The sequence below is a fragment of the Ictalurus punctatus genome, chromosome 22 (genome assembly GCF_001660625.3).
Source record: "Ictalurus punctatus breed USDA103 chromosome 22, Coco_2.0, whole genome shotgun sequence".
Classification (NCBI taxonomy): Eukaryota; Metazoa; Chordata; class Actinopteri; order Siluriformes; family Ictaluridae; genus Ictalurus; species Ictalurus punctatus.
Window position 1 is genome coordinate 5,656,845 of NC_030437.2, and position 13,488 is coordinate 5,670,332.

The 13,488-nt window shown below is 40.1% G+C and overlaps 1 protein-coding gene across 3 annotated transcripts in view; it reads left to right on the top strand.

Moving 5' to 3' along the window:
- ank1a (ankyrin 1, erythrocytic a) overlaps positions 1-13,023 on the top strand; it is a 53,050-nt gene extending 40,027 nt beyond the window's left edge. The window contains exons 1-5 of one of the 3 annotated variants that reach the window (XM_047149830.2): positions 190-637; positions 1,619-1,702; positions 2,948-3,088; positions 5,640-5,737; positions 8,316-9,394. In XM_047149830.2, coding sequence (XP_047005786.1) covers positions 419-637; positions 1,619-1,702; positions 2,948-3,088; positions 5,640-5,714 — 519 coding nt within the window. In that variant the 5' untranslated portion in view covers positions 190-418 and the 3' untranslated portion in view covers positions 5,715-5,737; positions 8,316-9,394. Of the gene's footprint in view, positions 1-188; positions 638-1,618; positions 1,703-2,947; positions 3,089-5,639; positions 5,738-8,315 lie in introns of those variants that run through there. The other 2 variants (XM_047149834.2, XM_047149831.2) reach the window with 2 other exon arrangements.
- Positions 13,024-13,488: the final 465 nt, after the last annotated feature.

The following is a 13,488-nucleotide window of genomic DNA, read 5'->3' on the forward strand; positions in this document are numbered from 1 at the left end:
TACATGTTATTCCTGTGTATGTCCTATACATGCTAACAGTTTAACTGGGCCATTCAGACATGGTATTAAAAGTGTGACTACTGTAGATCACATGTGCAACAGGAGACAGGGAGTTGGGTGTTTTTGGTAGAGAGAGAGAGAGAGAGAGAGAGAGAGAGAGAGAGAGAGAGCATTTGTTCATTATAGGTTAGACACTTCCCACCACCCAGATGAGGGAGCTCAGAGGAAGAGAGGGGGGCATTAGACCACTGGGAGGGAGAGAGGGAATGGACTCTGACAAATGACCACCGTAGCTCTTCAGATAAGAACGGTAATGAGGAAACGGAAAAGTTAAGCAAATCCTGTGGCATCTCTGGGGTCGGAAGCAGTGTGACTTCAGCAGCTACACGTGTATCTGGCTGTGCTTGTACGAGACGTGATGTGGACTTTAGTTACAGAGCTGCTCTTCAGCTTTGTGGTGCTGGCGTTCCTGGTGCTCAGCTGCCAGAGTGTGTTGCACATTGCGAGTGGCACCGTGAGATCCGTGCTCACTTACATTCACACGCAGCTCGACCGGGAGTTGGGGGAGGATGAGAGCATGTCAGACCAAGAGCAGAACGTCACCACTCGAGTGGTGCGCCGCAGAGTTATTCTGAAGGTATCCCAGAATGTGTGCAGAGGGGAATGTGAAGGGGGGAGCTTGTTTTCTATTCTAAAGGAAATACAGAGCTAACAGTAAATGTGGACCATCTCATACAGTAACATTAGCAACATTTCTAGTCGCTAGTGCAGTTACAATGGCGTTTAATAGAAACAAGATAAACACTGTCAAAAATAAGTGATAAAGATCAGCTCGTACGAACAAATGAGCAAGAGCTTCTTTTCTCACTCACCATTTCCCAGCGATGTTCAATGTCATATTAATGAGAAGTCCAGCGTAGAATTAGAGGAGACAATAAACACTGGACTACTCAGAGTTATGGCATGCTTTATGAAGCATTAGAAGCTGAATGTGTGAGCAGAGTGTACGGATGAGGAGATGAGAGAGCTGGACATACTGAAAGACTAAAGTGCTGCTGCATCACTCTTGATCGAGGAGAGTGCATTGTAGGACTTCCTGCACTGTAGGAAACCGCTTCCCAAAGTGAAAACAGACCAACATCTTGATAAAATAATGTTGAGCAAAAGTGTCAACTCAAGCCCCATTCTCTCCAGGGGCGTTGTGTCAGGTGTCGTGTTTTTGTTTTGTTGTTAAGCCATTTTTTTCTTTCATGGCAAATGTTTACTGTTCCAATGATGTGAATATGACTCGGCGATTTTATCAAACAAGCACGATACACAGTTACAAATGACCAAAAAATGGTGTATACAGTGAGACACTCACTGTAGTGTGTTTGTAGTCTTTGATGTGTAATGGCTTTTGCATGTTCATTATATTCTATTCATCTTGAAATGACATGACTCATCAGCTGAGCTACCTTGAGCAAGACAGCGTTGCATTTGGCCGATACACTTGCTTGGAAATCGAAACATTCAGTAGCTTTTCTCTCTGTTCTGATCTACTTCCCAAGGCTTTTGCTTTTTTTTATGATTTCTTTAGGCTTTTCTCACTGCTTTTATGCTGTCATATATTACATAGGGTGATGAAGCTGTGGATCTTCCTGGAGAGCAAGTGAGTGAGGAGCAGTTTACAGATGAGCATGGCAACATCGTCACCAAAAAGGTCAGCTTTCCCATCCTACTGCCTCTTGCTTGCAGCAAAGTCACTTCAACATTCATTCAATTCAAATGAAATAATCATCCTGAACAGCTGTGACAAAATGATTAGTGCAGTTATAATCATTCTGTTCACTGTTACTCTATTCTGTTCATCAGTGATTGAGTGACAATTTCATTATGTCCAAATGTTGATGTGTCTTCTGAGTGGCTATAATTGCACATCTAATGCCTGATCCACGCTAAAATATTTATAGCCGCTTCAAATCTGAGCGATCCCAGTTATAGTGAGAGATTTTCGGCTCTGGAGCGTGTATCACTCATCAAACCCTACAGTAAAAACTCCACGCACTTTCATATTACGCTCATGAGTTCTGATCCATGGTCCTGATTCGATCCAGCAGAATTTCTCAAGAACAAACATGGCTTCAGATCAACGCAAGTACACAAGTGTTTTTTTCATGCGCAATATCAAGATTGTGTTGTTGTTTTTTTTTAGATCAGACAGTCTGCGTAACCCACATTACAGGATGCTGATTCGTGCACTGAGCGAGTGGCATATTCACTATTTTAAATCAGGGTGGCCATGACTGGATTCTCAGCAGATTAGGACGGTTAAGATTGGATTTTCCACACCACACACCACATGATCATCTGGGAAGCTCTTTTAAGACCAGCCTAAAATCGTGACCTGTCATTTCAGTTATTCTGTAGTGTGGCACAGGCATTAGACAGCCTCGCAAAGTAGGGCTGGCACTGTGTAGAACGTCGTCCTGCATTTGCCTCGTTCACGTTGCAACTGTTTGTCCGATCAAATATTGCAGCAATCGAGAACGATGAAGAGAGCATATGCTGAGAGGACTATCGCGACGCAGCACTCGGGTTCATTCTCACTTCCACTTTTCATAGTGCAGATGTAATGAGAAAGAGAGAGTGGTAAAGTAGAGAACGGGAGTACTCTTGAGGCGTTGGAGAAACGATTCTTTTTAAATGATTTGAAAGTTAGCAAGAAAGGAACTGGCTAAAGTCCTCACATCCTCTTGATCACCACAAAACTCATTTCTATTTCCATTCCCTTATTTTCTTCAGTGAAAGCTTGCACCCAACATAATGTCTCCTCTCACACTTTTTTGTTCTTTTTTTTAAAACTTTTGTTATGTTTGTTTTTCATTGTTTAATGTCATCTCATCTATTTTTCTTGTTTGCTCCCTTTTTTCCACTTTGACGCCATGGCTCTCATCGGGTGGTGTAGGTCGTGAGGAAGGTGGTTCGGAGAGGAAAAGGTGAGGGTGAGGGTCAGGAGTACATTATAGATGGGCAGCAGGAAGCTGATGAGTTGGATGCTGACGCAGAGCAGTTCATGGGCTACGCCGTCCTTGGCCGGGAAAGCAAGGTGGGCACCTGAGCAGGCCTGGATCTAGGCTTCCTATTATGGACTAAGCTTTACTGCCCTGTGTAGTACAGCAGGTGCTGTAGATTAGCTGGGCATGGTGAAAATTAGCGCACCAAATTTAGTCTTTATTTGATTTGAAAGGGAGTTTAACATTTTACGCTTTCAATGTTTAGGTCAGTTTATAAGTAAAGAATGTCCAAGTAAATACTAAATGCCCAAGTAAATGTAAGTCAGTGCTGTGTTGTTGTTTGTTTGTTTGTTTGTTTGTTTGTTTGTTTGTTTGTTTTTTATTACAGTGGCGAGCTATCTGAGGCGCTGTGTTATAAAACATACACATTGAAAACCCCTAATTGTTACTTTTATTAAGACAGATATACACTCGCTGTCCACTTTATAAGGAACATCTGCACATGCACATGCAGTTTGCCAATCAGCCAATCATGTGGCAGCATGCAGTTACAAGAGCTGCAGTTTATGTTCAATGAAACTGTGATCTCTGTCACTTCTCTTACAAAATAATACAGGAGTGTATATATATTTTATATAGTAAATTTAAAAAAAAAACAATACAGGAACCCTGAAGGAATATTATGCAGATATCCTACAGGATTTTCAGCTCATTGTCCTGTAGAAACACCTGCAGGAATTCCGTGAAGAAGAAAAAATGTACATGCAGGAATTACGTTCTCCGGGAATCACGTCCTGCGAGTCTACTTAAAACACGCACTTTGTGCAGGATAGATCTAAAATTCTGCAGGACATGGCGAGTGTTTGTATCCTGCAGGATATTAGCAAAAATCGTGCAGAAAAATGAAACTCCTGCAATACTCCTGTTGGACTGCAGGCAGAAACACCTTGTTGATGAGATAGGTCAGATTAGAATGGCCAGACTGGTTTGAGTTCACAGGAAGGCTGTGGAATTCTTTACGTCTGTGGTGAGCAGAAAAGCATCTCAGAACGCACAACATGTAAAACCCTGATGTGGACAGGCTACAACAACAGAAGACCACATCAGGCTCCACTCCCATTGGCCAAGAACCAGGATCTGAGGCTATTGTGGGTATAAACTCACCGAAGATTGAAGCAAAAAATGTTGATGTTCTTTCAATATCCAGCTCTTCAGTTATGGTGACCCCATCCCCACTGTTCCTTCAAGTTCCTGAAGCTCTTGACCTGTATCTGCATGATGTGATGCATTGTGCTGCTGCCACACGATTGGCTGATCATTTAGTTGTGTGAATGTGCAGGTGTTCCTATTAAAGTGTACAGTGAGTGTATTTGTAATAAAAGGCTGATCTGACATGAAAGAAATACATTGCCTGTTATGTTACACTGTGTGGGTTTTGTGTTCCTTGGTTTTACAGTAGAACTATCAAATTAAAGCTAATTTGAAGGAAACATCATGTCTTTCCTGATAATTTATTAACAAAGCACGTAATAATCAACTCATTCCGTTGAGGGTCCTTATGATTATGTTACAAACATTAGGTTTGTGGCTTAACACTGAAAGGACTACGGCCAGGTGGAGTTATTTAATGGTCTTGAAGTCATTAATATCCCTCATTAACAGACGATATTTAAATTCTAGCAACTAGATTGTATCTAGATTGTATGAAGGCTTCTCTCAATTCTGAGGCCTTTAACAAAAGCATTAAAATAGTTTTGTTATGACGGTTTCAGTTTCCCCAAACGTCCCAAACGCATCACGGTTATGTCTTCCCCAGCATGCAACGTGCCATTTATTATTTTTTTTCATCACCTCATTTTCGTTCTGTCCCAAAAGGAGGAACCAATCACAGTGAAGGTTCTTAACAAGAACATTTTCCAGTGGCACAATTTCAGTTATCTAGTCAGAACGTGGATTCACTCAGAAAACCGTGCATGTACATTACGAGTAAATCTACAGGCAAGACAGTTACTTAATAATAATAATAATAATAATAATAATAATAATAATAATAAAGAAATCTGCCTCCATAAAAGACAGTGAATCTGAGGTAATGACAAGCAGTGACCTGTTTTTGAAGTCTGTACATCATACATTATCATGTTTATCAGTGGCGTCTGATTCTTGCTTCCTGGGAAATTATAATGGTTTTAGCTGGTTAATCTGTTCTGGTTCCTCTTTGTGGGTTTTATTTTCACTGTTTTCATGTATGCTTCATTAAAACTCTTCTTTCTGTAAACTATAAATGTGTTTGTCCTTCTGCGTACAGCACCTGTACACATTTCTGATGCTTCTCCTTTCTGTCTCTCCTATTCCCATGTCTCTCTCCCCCACACTGTCCATCTCACTATGGACCGCACCATCCCTACATCTCTCACATATCCCTCCTTTCACCTTAACTGACCTTAACTCTTTTGGCTTCACCGCTGTTTCCCTCACTCCTCTCCCTCTTTCTCTTTCCAATTCTCCATCAACTCTCCATTCTGCCATTTATGCCACTTTTCCTTCACCCTCGCACTTTCTGGACTGTCCCATCTGCTGCTGTTGCTGTGCTGTACTCCGCTGCTCGTCACCCCACCTTCTCCTCTTCCTCGCACTTGATAGCCGGATGTTGTGGATGTGAAGAAGGGAGGGTCTCAGATAGTGAAATGTGCCACTTTGCGGAGAGTAAAGCAGTGAGCGGCGCTCGTTCGGCCGTCCAGGTACAGGCTAACGGCATGCCACCGGCTCACTTAATCCTGCTAACCATGGGGATTAATTGGCATTTGAGAGTTCAACAGTCTATGATGAATGTGTTTTATACATTTGCATTATTAAAGTGGCTGAGAAACGACCTAAGCCTACATGACTTTGCAAATATCAGAATTGCTGACCCTTTCACACTATGATTTTAAATGCTTGTGTTGTCTGGACTTTTGGTGGATCGAGGTGAGTGCACGCTACACGATCGCTCGCAGAGGAGGCACACATATCACACAATCTTTCAGAAACTTTTTTGGTTTGTTTGTTCGTTTTGTGGACCGTCATTTCCACCAGCTGCCTCCGGACAGCTTGCATCGTCAGGACTCAAACTCGCAGTCTCCCAACAGTGAGGTGAACGCGTTTCTGTTTCTGTGCAGCTTGGGATCCCCAAATCCTGTTCAAATCTCGTTCAAACCAACCCAAAAGCTTCGATCATGTGATACTGTCACTATTTTGCATGAAAACAAAAGATTTTTTAAAAAAAAGAAAAAAAGATAAAAAGAGAAACGTGAAAGAAATAGCGGTTGTGGGCAGGGAAGCGTGTCGGTTCTGCAGAGAGAACCAGGTGTATAGAGCAGACAACATAGATCATTTGTTTGTTTGTTTTTATTTTTGCCGTTCCTAACGGCACACTTGCCGTTCCTACCCACAAACGTGTGGGTAGGATAGTTGCCGAGCTCCGAAGAAGTAGTCCGTGACTGGAGCTGAAATCGTGTAGTGTGCACCTGACCACAAGGCTAAAGGCATAACACTTGAGCTTATGTGACTTTTAGTGAAAACTACAGAAACTAATGCTAATACTAAACTAATAGGGTTTTTTTTGTTGTTGTTTTTTTTTTTGCATTTCTTGAACAAGTCTTCATCTTTGGAATATAAAGGAATATAGGAAGGAATGGTCAGTGGTAGCTCAGTGGTTAAGAAATTGGGTTACTGATCAGATGGTCAACGCCCAGAACCACTAAGCTGCTACTGTTGGGCCCTTGAGTAAGGCCCTTAACCCTCAACTGCTCAGATGTATAAATGAGATAAATGTTAGTCGCACTGGGCTTCTGCCAAATGCCGTAAAATGTGAACGTAAATATAACAGAGGAAATGTAAAGAGAGGAAAAGTTCAAATGCTTAATAATAAGAAGAATAAGAGGTGTTTTAGTAGCACTGTGGCTGCATGATTTAAAGGAGATAAGAGTGCACTATTGTCCACTATTAATACACGGGTCTTTAAAGGTTTTAACCTGATTAACTACAAGAATAAAGAACACTTTTACTTTTAAAATGAGCCAGAAATACAGCGTTAGCAAGCAAGCACCTATATTCTTATCATCGGGACGATGCTGGGAGAATTACTGCAAAATGCACAACCGATGATACACAAATTATCCATCATCCATCTTCTACCACTTACTCCTTTTCAGGGTCAGGGGGCTGGAGCCTATCCCAGGGAGCATGGGGCACAAGGCGGGGTACACCCTGGACAGGGTGCCAATCCATCACAGGGCACAATCACATACACACTCACAAACCCATTCATACACTACGGACACTTTAGACACGCCAGTCAGCCTACCATGCATGTCTTTGTACTGGGGGAGGAAACCGGAGTACCCGGAGGAAACCCCCGCAGCACGGGGAGAACATGCAAACTCCACACACACAAGGCAGTGACGGGAATCGAACCCCCGACCCTGGAGGAGTGAGGCGAACGTGCTAACCAATAAACCACCGTGCGCCCGATACACAAATTAATTTTTGTTTAATCTGTACATTCATTTTCCGTGTTCTTGTGTTAGGTGAATTTTATACGACGGCAAACACCACACCTCCTCAAATACAATCCGAAAGTCCGAGAGCGCTAGTGAAAATGCTTTGAATTAGCATTCTTTTCTCATTTAATACAACAATTTTCATTACAAATTGTATTAGTGGCAACAACTGGAGTGTAACAAAAAGTAGAATCTTTGAAATATTAACATGAATTTCTGAGGTTCGTAGTATTTGCCACGTCCCCGTTTTGCTTTAATGACAAGTGCGCACTCGAGCGGGCACGGACCCCAGAAGTTTGTGCAAAACCTTACAGTCCATTTCAGATCAAATCCATCGACGTGTCGTCTGAACACGTGCTTCAATAGAAGATATTAGGAAAATATGAGGAAAATCTGAGGTTTTGTTTAAATTAATTAACGTGGTCAGTATCATAAGCCTGCATTTGCCTACATTTCAATAGGGACCTCGCAATTGTGCAGAATCCTGAATTTTAAATATTAAATGTTCAAGATATTGAACGTTTACTTTCTTTGTTTTAAAAATTTTAAGTGGAAAAAAAATCCAGATTTCAATGTGGTCTCATACTTTTGGACCCCATTGTGTGTGTGTGTGTGTGTGTGTGTGTGTGTGTGTGTGTGTGTGTGTGTGTGTGTGTGTGTGTGTGTGTGTGTGTGTGTGTGTGTGTGTGTGTGTGTGTGTGTGTGTGTGTGTGTGAATCATGAGGAATAATGCTTAAGTTTATGCCTTTATCTGAAATTCTTTCTCTCTTCCTTCTAGGACTTGTCTGCCGCACCCAAACCTTCTCTCATAGACACATGATGAGCAACAAGAACTGCAAGAAAGTTGGAAAACCAGGCAACGGACATCATTGCCAATAAATGGCTTTTAGGCTTCTTTTTAAAGCAAACGTACAATGAGAACTAGGCTAAAAGCATGATTTCATATAAAAAAAAATAAAAAAAATATTGAAACCTAGGAGAACAAAAAAAAAAAAAAAAAAAAGCATCCAAAAAGTGCTTCCTGTAATCCCTGTATCAGCATGCGAGAGTGCTGTCGCATGGCCTGCCTTTACATACACCACAGAAAGCAAAGGATTATGGGGCTCCTGGTGATACAAGGGGCGTGAAATGAGGGAAGCGTTTGTGGATATGGAACAGTATAACCGAACCCAGAGCTCAGCCCTGAACGCTGTATTTCAGATAAGTTGTGGTTAATAACATATATGCAAAAGCCGACACACATGTGTAGTCAAATGACGCAACGGTTCCCCCTAGAACTCTCACAGATTTTTGAGTCTTCCAATATATTACGTGTTATAGTTTAATCTACTTTCAATCATGGTCTCACGACACACCAGTTTTTCTTCCAGCACTGGTTTTGTGCATACTGCTGTATACGCACTGAAATATTACACGTGTGTGTGTGTGTGTGTGTGTGTGTGTGTGTGTGTGCGTGTGTGTGTGTTATGTCTGTATGTATTGTTTATGTTTCAGCCCAAAACTGGAAGAGAAAAAAAACAACAACTAAATGTATGCAAAGATACTGCTGCTGATATACTTCTTTGCCCGTGCTTTTATTTAGTTTGATATAACAGACAGGATTTATAATCCTGTGTATAATCCTGTGTATAATCCGGTGTCTAAACATCAGTGTTATATCTGGATGGGTATGTTGTTTTTTACCTGTAATGCAGGCATGATTTCATTTCTTTCTTTTTCTTTCTTTCTTTTTTCGTCCACCATTGCTGTCTCGCCACTCATGGAGAAACATTAGGGCTTTTGGCCTTCAACAGATATTTATTTTTGGACACTGTATTGCTTCTTGTAACTGTCATCATAAATTGTGGTGTTTTTTTTTTTTTTTCCAAGGAAATTTATGACTTAAGACTTACTGAGGCACTATTAACTGCTCATGGCATAGTGAATGTGACAGAATGCCAGCCATTACCATTGAGCGTACACACACACACACACACACACACACACACACACACACACACACACACACACACACACACACACACACTTTTGACTTTTACACTTGTAAAAAAAAAAAAAAAAAAAAAAGTGCAAATGTAGCAACCAAGTCTTCCATTTCAAATGATATCAGTAGCTCAGGTTTAGTTTTTGCTGTAAAAGATGCTGTGGCCTGTTATGAGGGATGGCAATATGAACGGAAACCTGAAAAACTAGACACCAGGCTGGGGTTAGTTTCTGCTTATTCTCCTTATTCATCGTTCATACTTTATTATTTAATGTGGCAACATTTTTATTTTTAGACTTGCATCTCTTTAAAGATTCTATCACCTCGAATCTGAAGCGTGGAAATATTCCATATCAACACCAGGACATAAGAAGTACAGTGTTGGTCTGAAGAGAGAGAGAGAGAGAGAGAGAGAGAGAGAGAGAGAGAGAGAGGTTACATGCAATCATGCATAGTCTAGTCTGGAAACAAGATCCCACATAAACACCGCAATAAGCAGCTCTACGAAAGCAATAGATATCCATTCGCAGGTGTATGTTTTTAGATGCACCTTTTTAGATTCAACTGAAATTAGAGAAAGACAAATGACATTAAAGTAAAGATCCATTTACTTTACTCACACTTGGAAAGCAATAGACGCATGACAAAGCGCATTGTCACATACGGGCATTTCTCTTCTGTCATTTTTTTCTAGCTTGTTCTTTCCTTAGCTTTTGCCACATGGTTTGGCCAGCCGTTACGAAGGACGATGAGTTCACAGGCTGACGTGTGAATTTGCTACAGAATACCGGCGGGTTTTTGTGTAATCGTCTTTAGAGCTCAACAAAGACACTTTGAAACACTGTGATTAGACTGTAGCACTGTCCGAGCAACTTCCCCAAGTACACGCAAACACGCGTTACTGTTCACTGACTGTGCCCAGTTAGTACTGGAAACGTGTAAGGACCGTAGGTTTTAAGCGTAGAATATTATCATGAGATTATTTTTTTTATTATTCATTTCTAACTTTCTCCACAATGACATAGTTCTAACTGGCTATACTTTTAAGGTGTCGTTATGAATGTGTAGCTATAGGGTTCCATCTGTTTCCATATGCCATCGTGTTAATGTTTACTCTGCCCTTCCAAAAAAAAAACAAAATGTAGCTAAACACTTGCCTTGCTGTTGTAAAATTCACTGAAAATGTTCGTCGATTTCAAAAAAACAACGCCAGGATCTTCTGATGTAAACAAAACACTGTTTTAACCGTTTCCAAGCCCCAAAGACAAAATCAGATTCGATCCAATGGTCACACGCAATCCTCAAAGTTTCTCAGCTACCTGTATTGATGTTTTTGTGTTAATTCCAGGCATTAATCATGAGCGAGCTGAATCAGAGACAATGGACATGTGAAGGAATCTAATAAACTGAAACATATGGAGTCAGTGAATTATGCTAAAGAACACTCTTTGTAAAATGGACCAAGCTCATGACATGAAATAAGACAAGATCATCATTACAGTTCAAACGCTAGTGTGTAAATAGTGTAGGGAGCTGATAGAAAGAAATGTGGTATAAACATATCATGGTGTAAATCTGAAATTAGTCAGTCCTCTGAATATTATGCAAACCATCCAGTATTGTGTGGTAATGTAGCATCACCCAGAAACAGAAATGATGTCAGAATACACCGACCGTCGCTTGTTTTTAGCACCATACCTTAAATCACAGAGCGTACAATAGTATTAACATATTTCCTTTAGTTAAATGACTGCAAGCTTGTTTGTGTGATTGTCTAACAGTTCGATTCACAGCATTTTAGGGAGTAGTGTGTGATCCCAAAAGAGTTTTGGGAACAGAAACGCATTACAGAAAACAAACATGATATCCAGATGCAGTACGGTAAAGTCTTACTAAACCAAAATACACCAAAGTTTCCTGTTAAATATCTTAAAAAATGCACAAAATGTACACTTTCTATGATACTTACCACTAACAGCTATGCCAAAAATAATAATAATAATAATAATAATTATACGGTTGAATAATATTCATACAGATACAAGTTTATCAGCGCCGTTTATTTGATTTATTTTACATTAGGAAAGACAGTACCAAACAGATAATACAAAAAAAAAAGGTCTTGCAGATATGTTGGAATGATTCATTAAAACAGTCGTGAAATCCACATATGAACTTATAGCGAGCATTATTTCATACAATTTTAATACGTAATCACTTGAACTAGATCCGAAAGCTGTACATTTACGACGTCCACGTATTTTCCAACGCATTTCATCGACGTCATTTGCAAGTGGTTCGTTCCGAAACGTAAGAGAAACGGTGCTCAGAATTCTTGTTGAATCATCGTTACGATCACATACAGCAAGGCATGTTCACGCTGTTTACTTTTCCACATGTTTCCTTTTGTTTTTCATTTTAAAAGATGAATTGATGTCTCAGATGAAAAGGCCATGAACCAGCAACGTGCAAATATATGAGCCACTTTTGAGATTACTCGCATTGTCGTTTTGTAATGTGGTAACATGGTATTTATTCTCATAGCATCAGCCCGTTGGCCTCCGTATTGGATGAGATGCAGTTTGAATGGCAATTCGGTACACAGCAAAATCCCCAGTGTTGATTTAACACCCGGAGTGTTGAATTTACACCCTGCAGTGTTTATATAAATCCACTGGACACAAATGAACACTCCGGGTGTTAATTCAACACTGGGGATTTTACTGCGTAGTACTGCTCAATTCTCTAGATTAGAAACTAAAGAATTATACATCACCAGAAGCAACATTAAAAGCTTGCTTTTGTTTTCTTGATGGATTCCAGGAGGTTGTCAGAACGGTGACCTGGGGTTTGAAACAAGCGGCAGTGTAGGATTTGAAATATTTACTCCTTGGGTTCATACAAGACTTCTCCTCAAGTTCATTTCTCTGTAATTAAAAAAAGAATCGAAAGAAGAAAAAAAAAAAACCAGAGCTGCATGTGGAAAAGTAGGACTTTTAGGAAAGTCCACTCCCGTGTAAGAGAGCTGGATTCCAAACAAACTACGCAGTTGGTCGATGTCACCGCAGTAATAAAATCCAATTAAATACAAAAAATGTCAACTTTCGCAGAAAAACTAGAAACACTTATAATCTTAACTTCTAGAGAACGGATTAAAATTAGTCACTCAATAGCATATTAACCTTGAAAGGAATGCGAACTGCACACGTGCACAGAAAATGTTTTTGATATATACAAAGAAATATATATATATATATATATATATATATATATATATAATATATCCATATATATATTTAATTAGAATGCTTTGCAATTGCTAATGGGGATTTATAACCTACTATTGGGGATTACAGTTCTATTATGGATGCACTTATAGCAACTGAGACTTCAGATGTATGCCTGCAACCGGGGAAATAAAGAGGCCTTGTGGGTCTTTTGATTTATTTTATCTTATTTTTATTGCTGTTGAAATGGGAAAACAATAAATATGGTACCTATACACAGGTCTATGGTACAGAACCGATCTGACCTGAGATATATGTATAGACGACACACCCTGTACACCAGCTGAAAAAATGAATATTTACAGGATTAATAAAGAAATGATTACTCACAAATGGCTTTGTATTGTCAATTTTGTCTCGTCTCAGTATGATGCCTTGTTGTTTAACAGGCCATTCATTCATTCATTCATTCATTCATTCATTCATTCATTTCCCTTCTGTTTTTCCTGGTGGGGGTCATGGTGGCAACAGGCCAAGAAACTCAGTCCAGACTTCTCTATCTCTTATATATGGGGTGAATGGTGACTTAGTGGTTAGCACATTTACCTCACACTTCCAGTTTTGAGGGTTCAATTCCCATCTCTGTCTTGTGTATGTTCTCCCTGTGCTTTGGGGTTTCCTCTGGGTATTCCGGCTTGCTCCCCCAGTCCAAAGACATGCACTGTAGGTTAATTGGCATC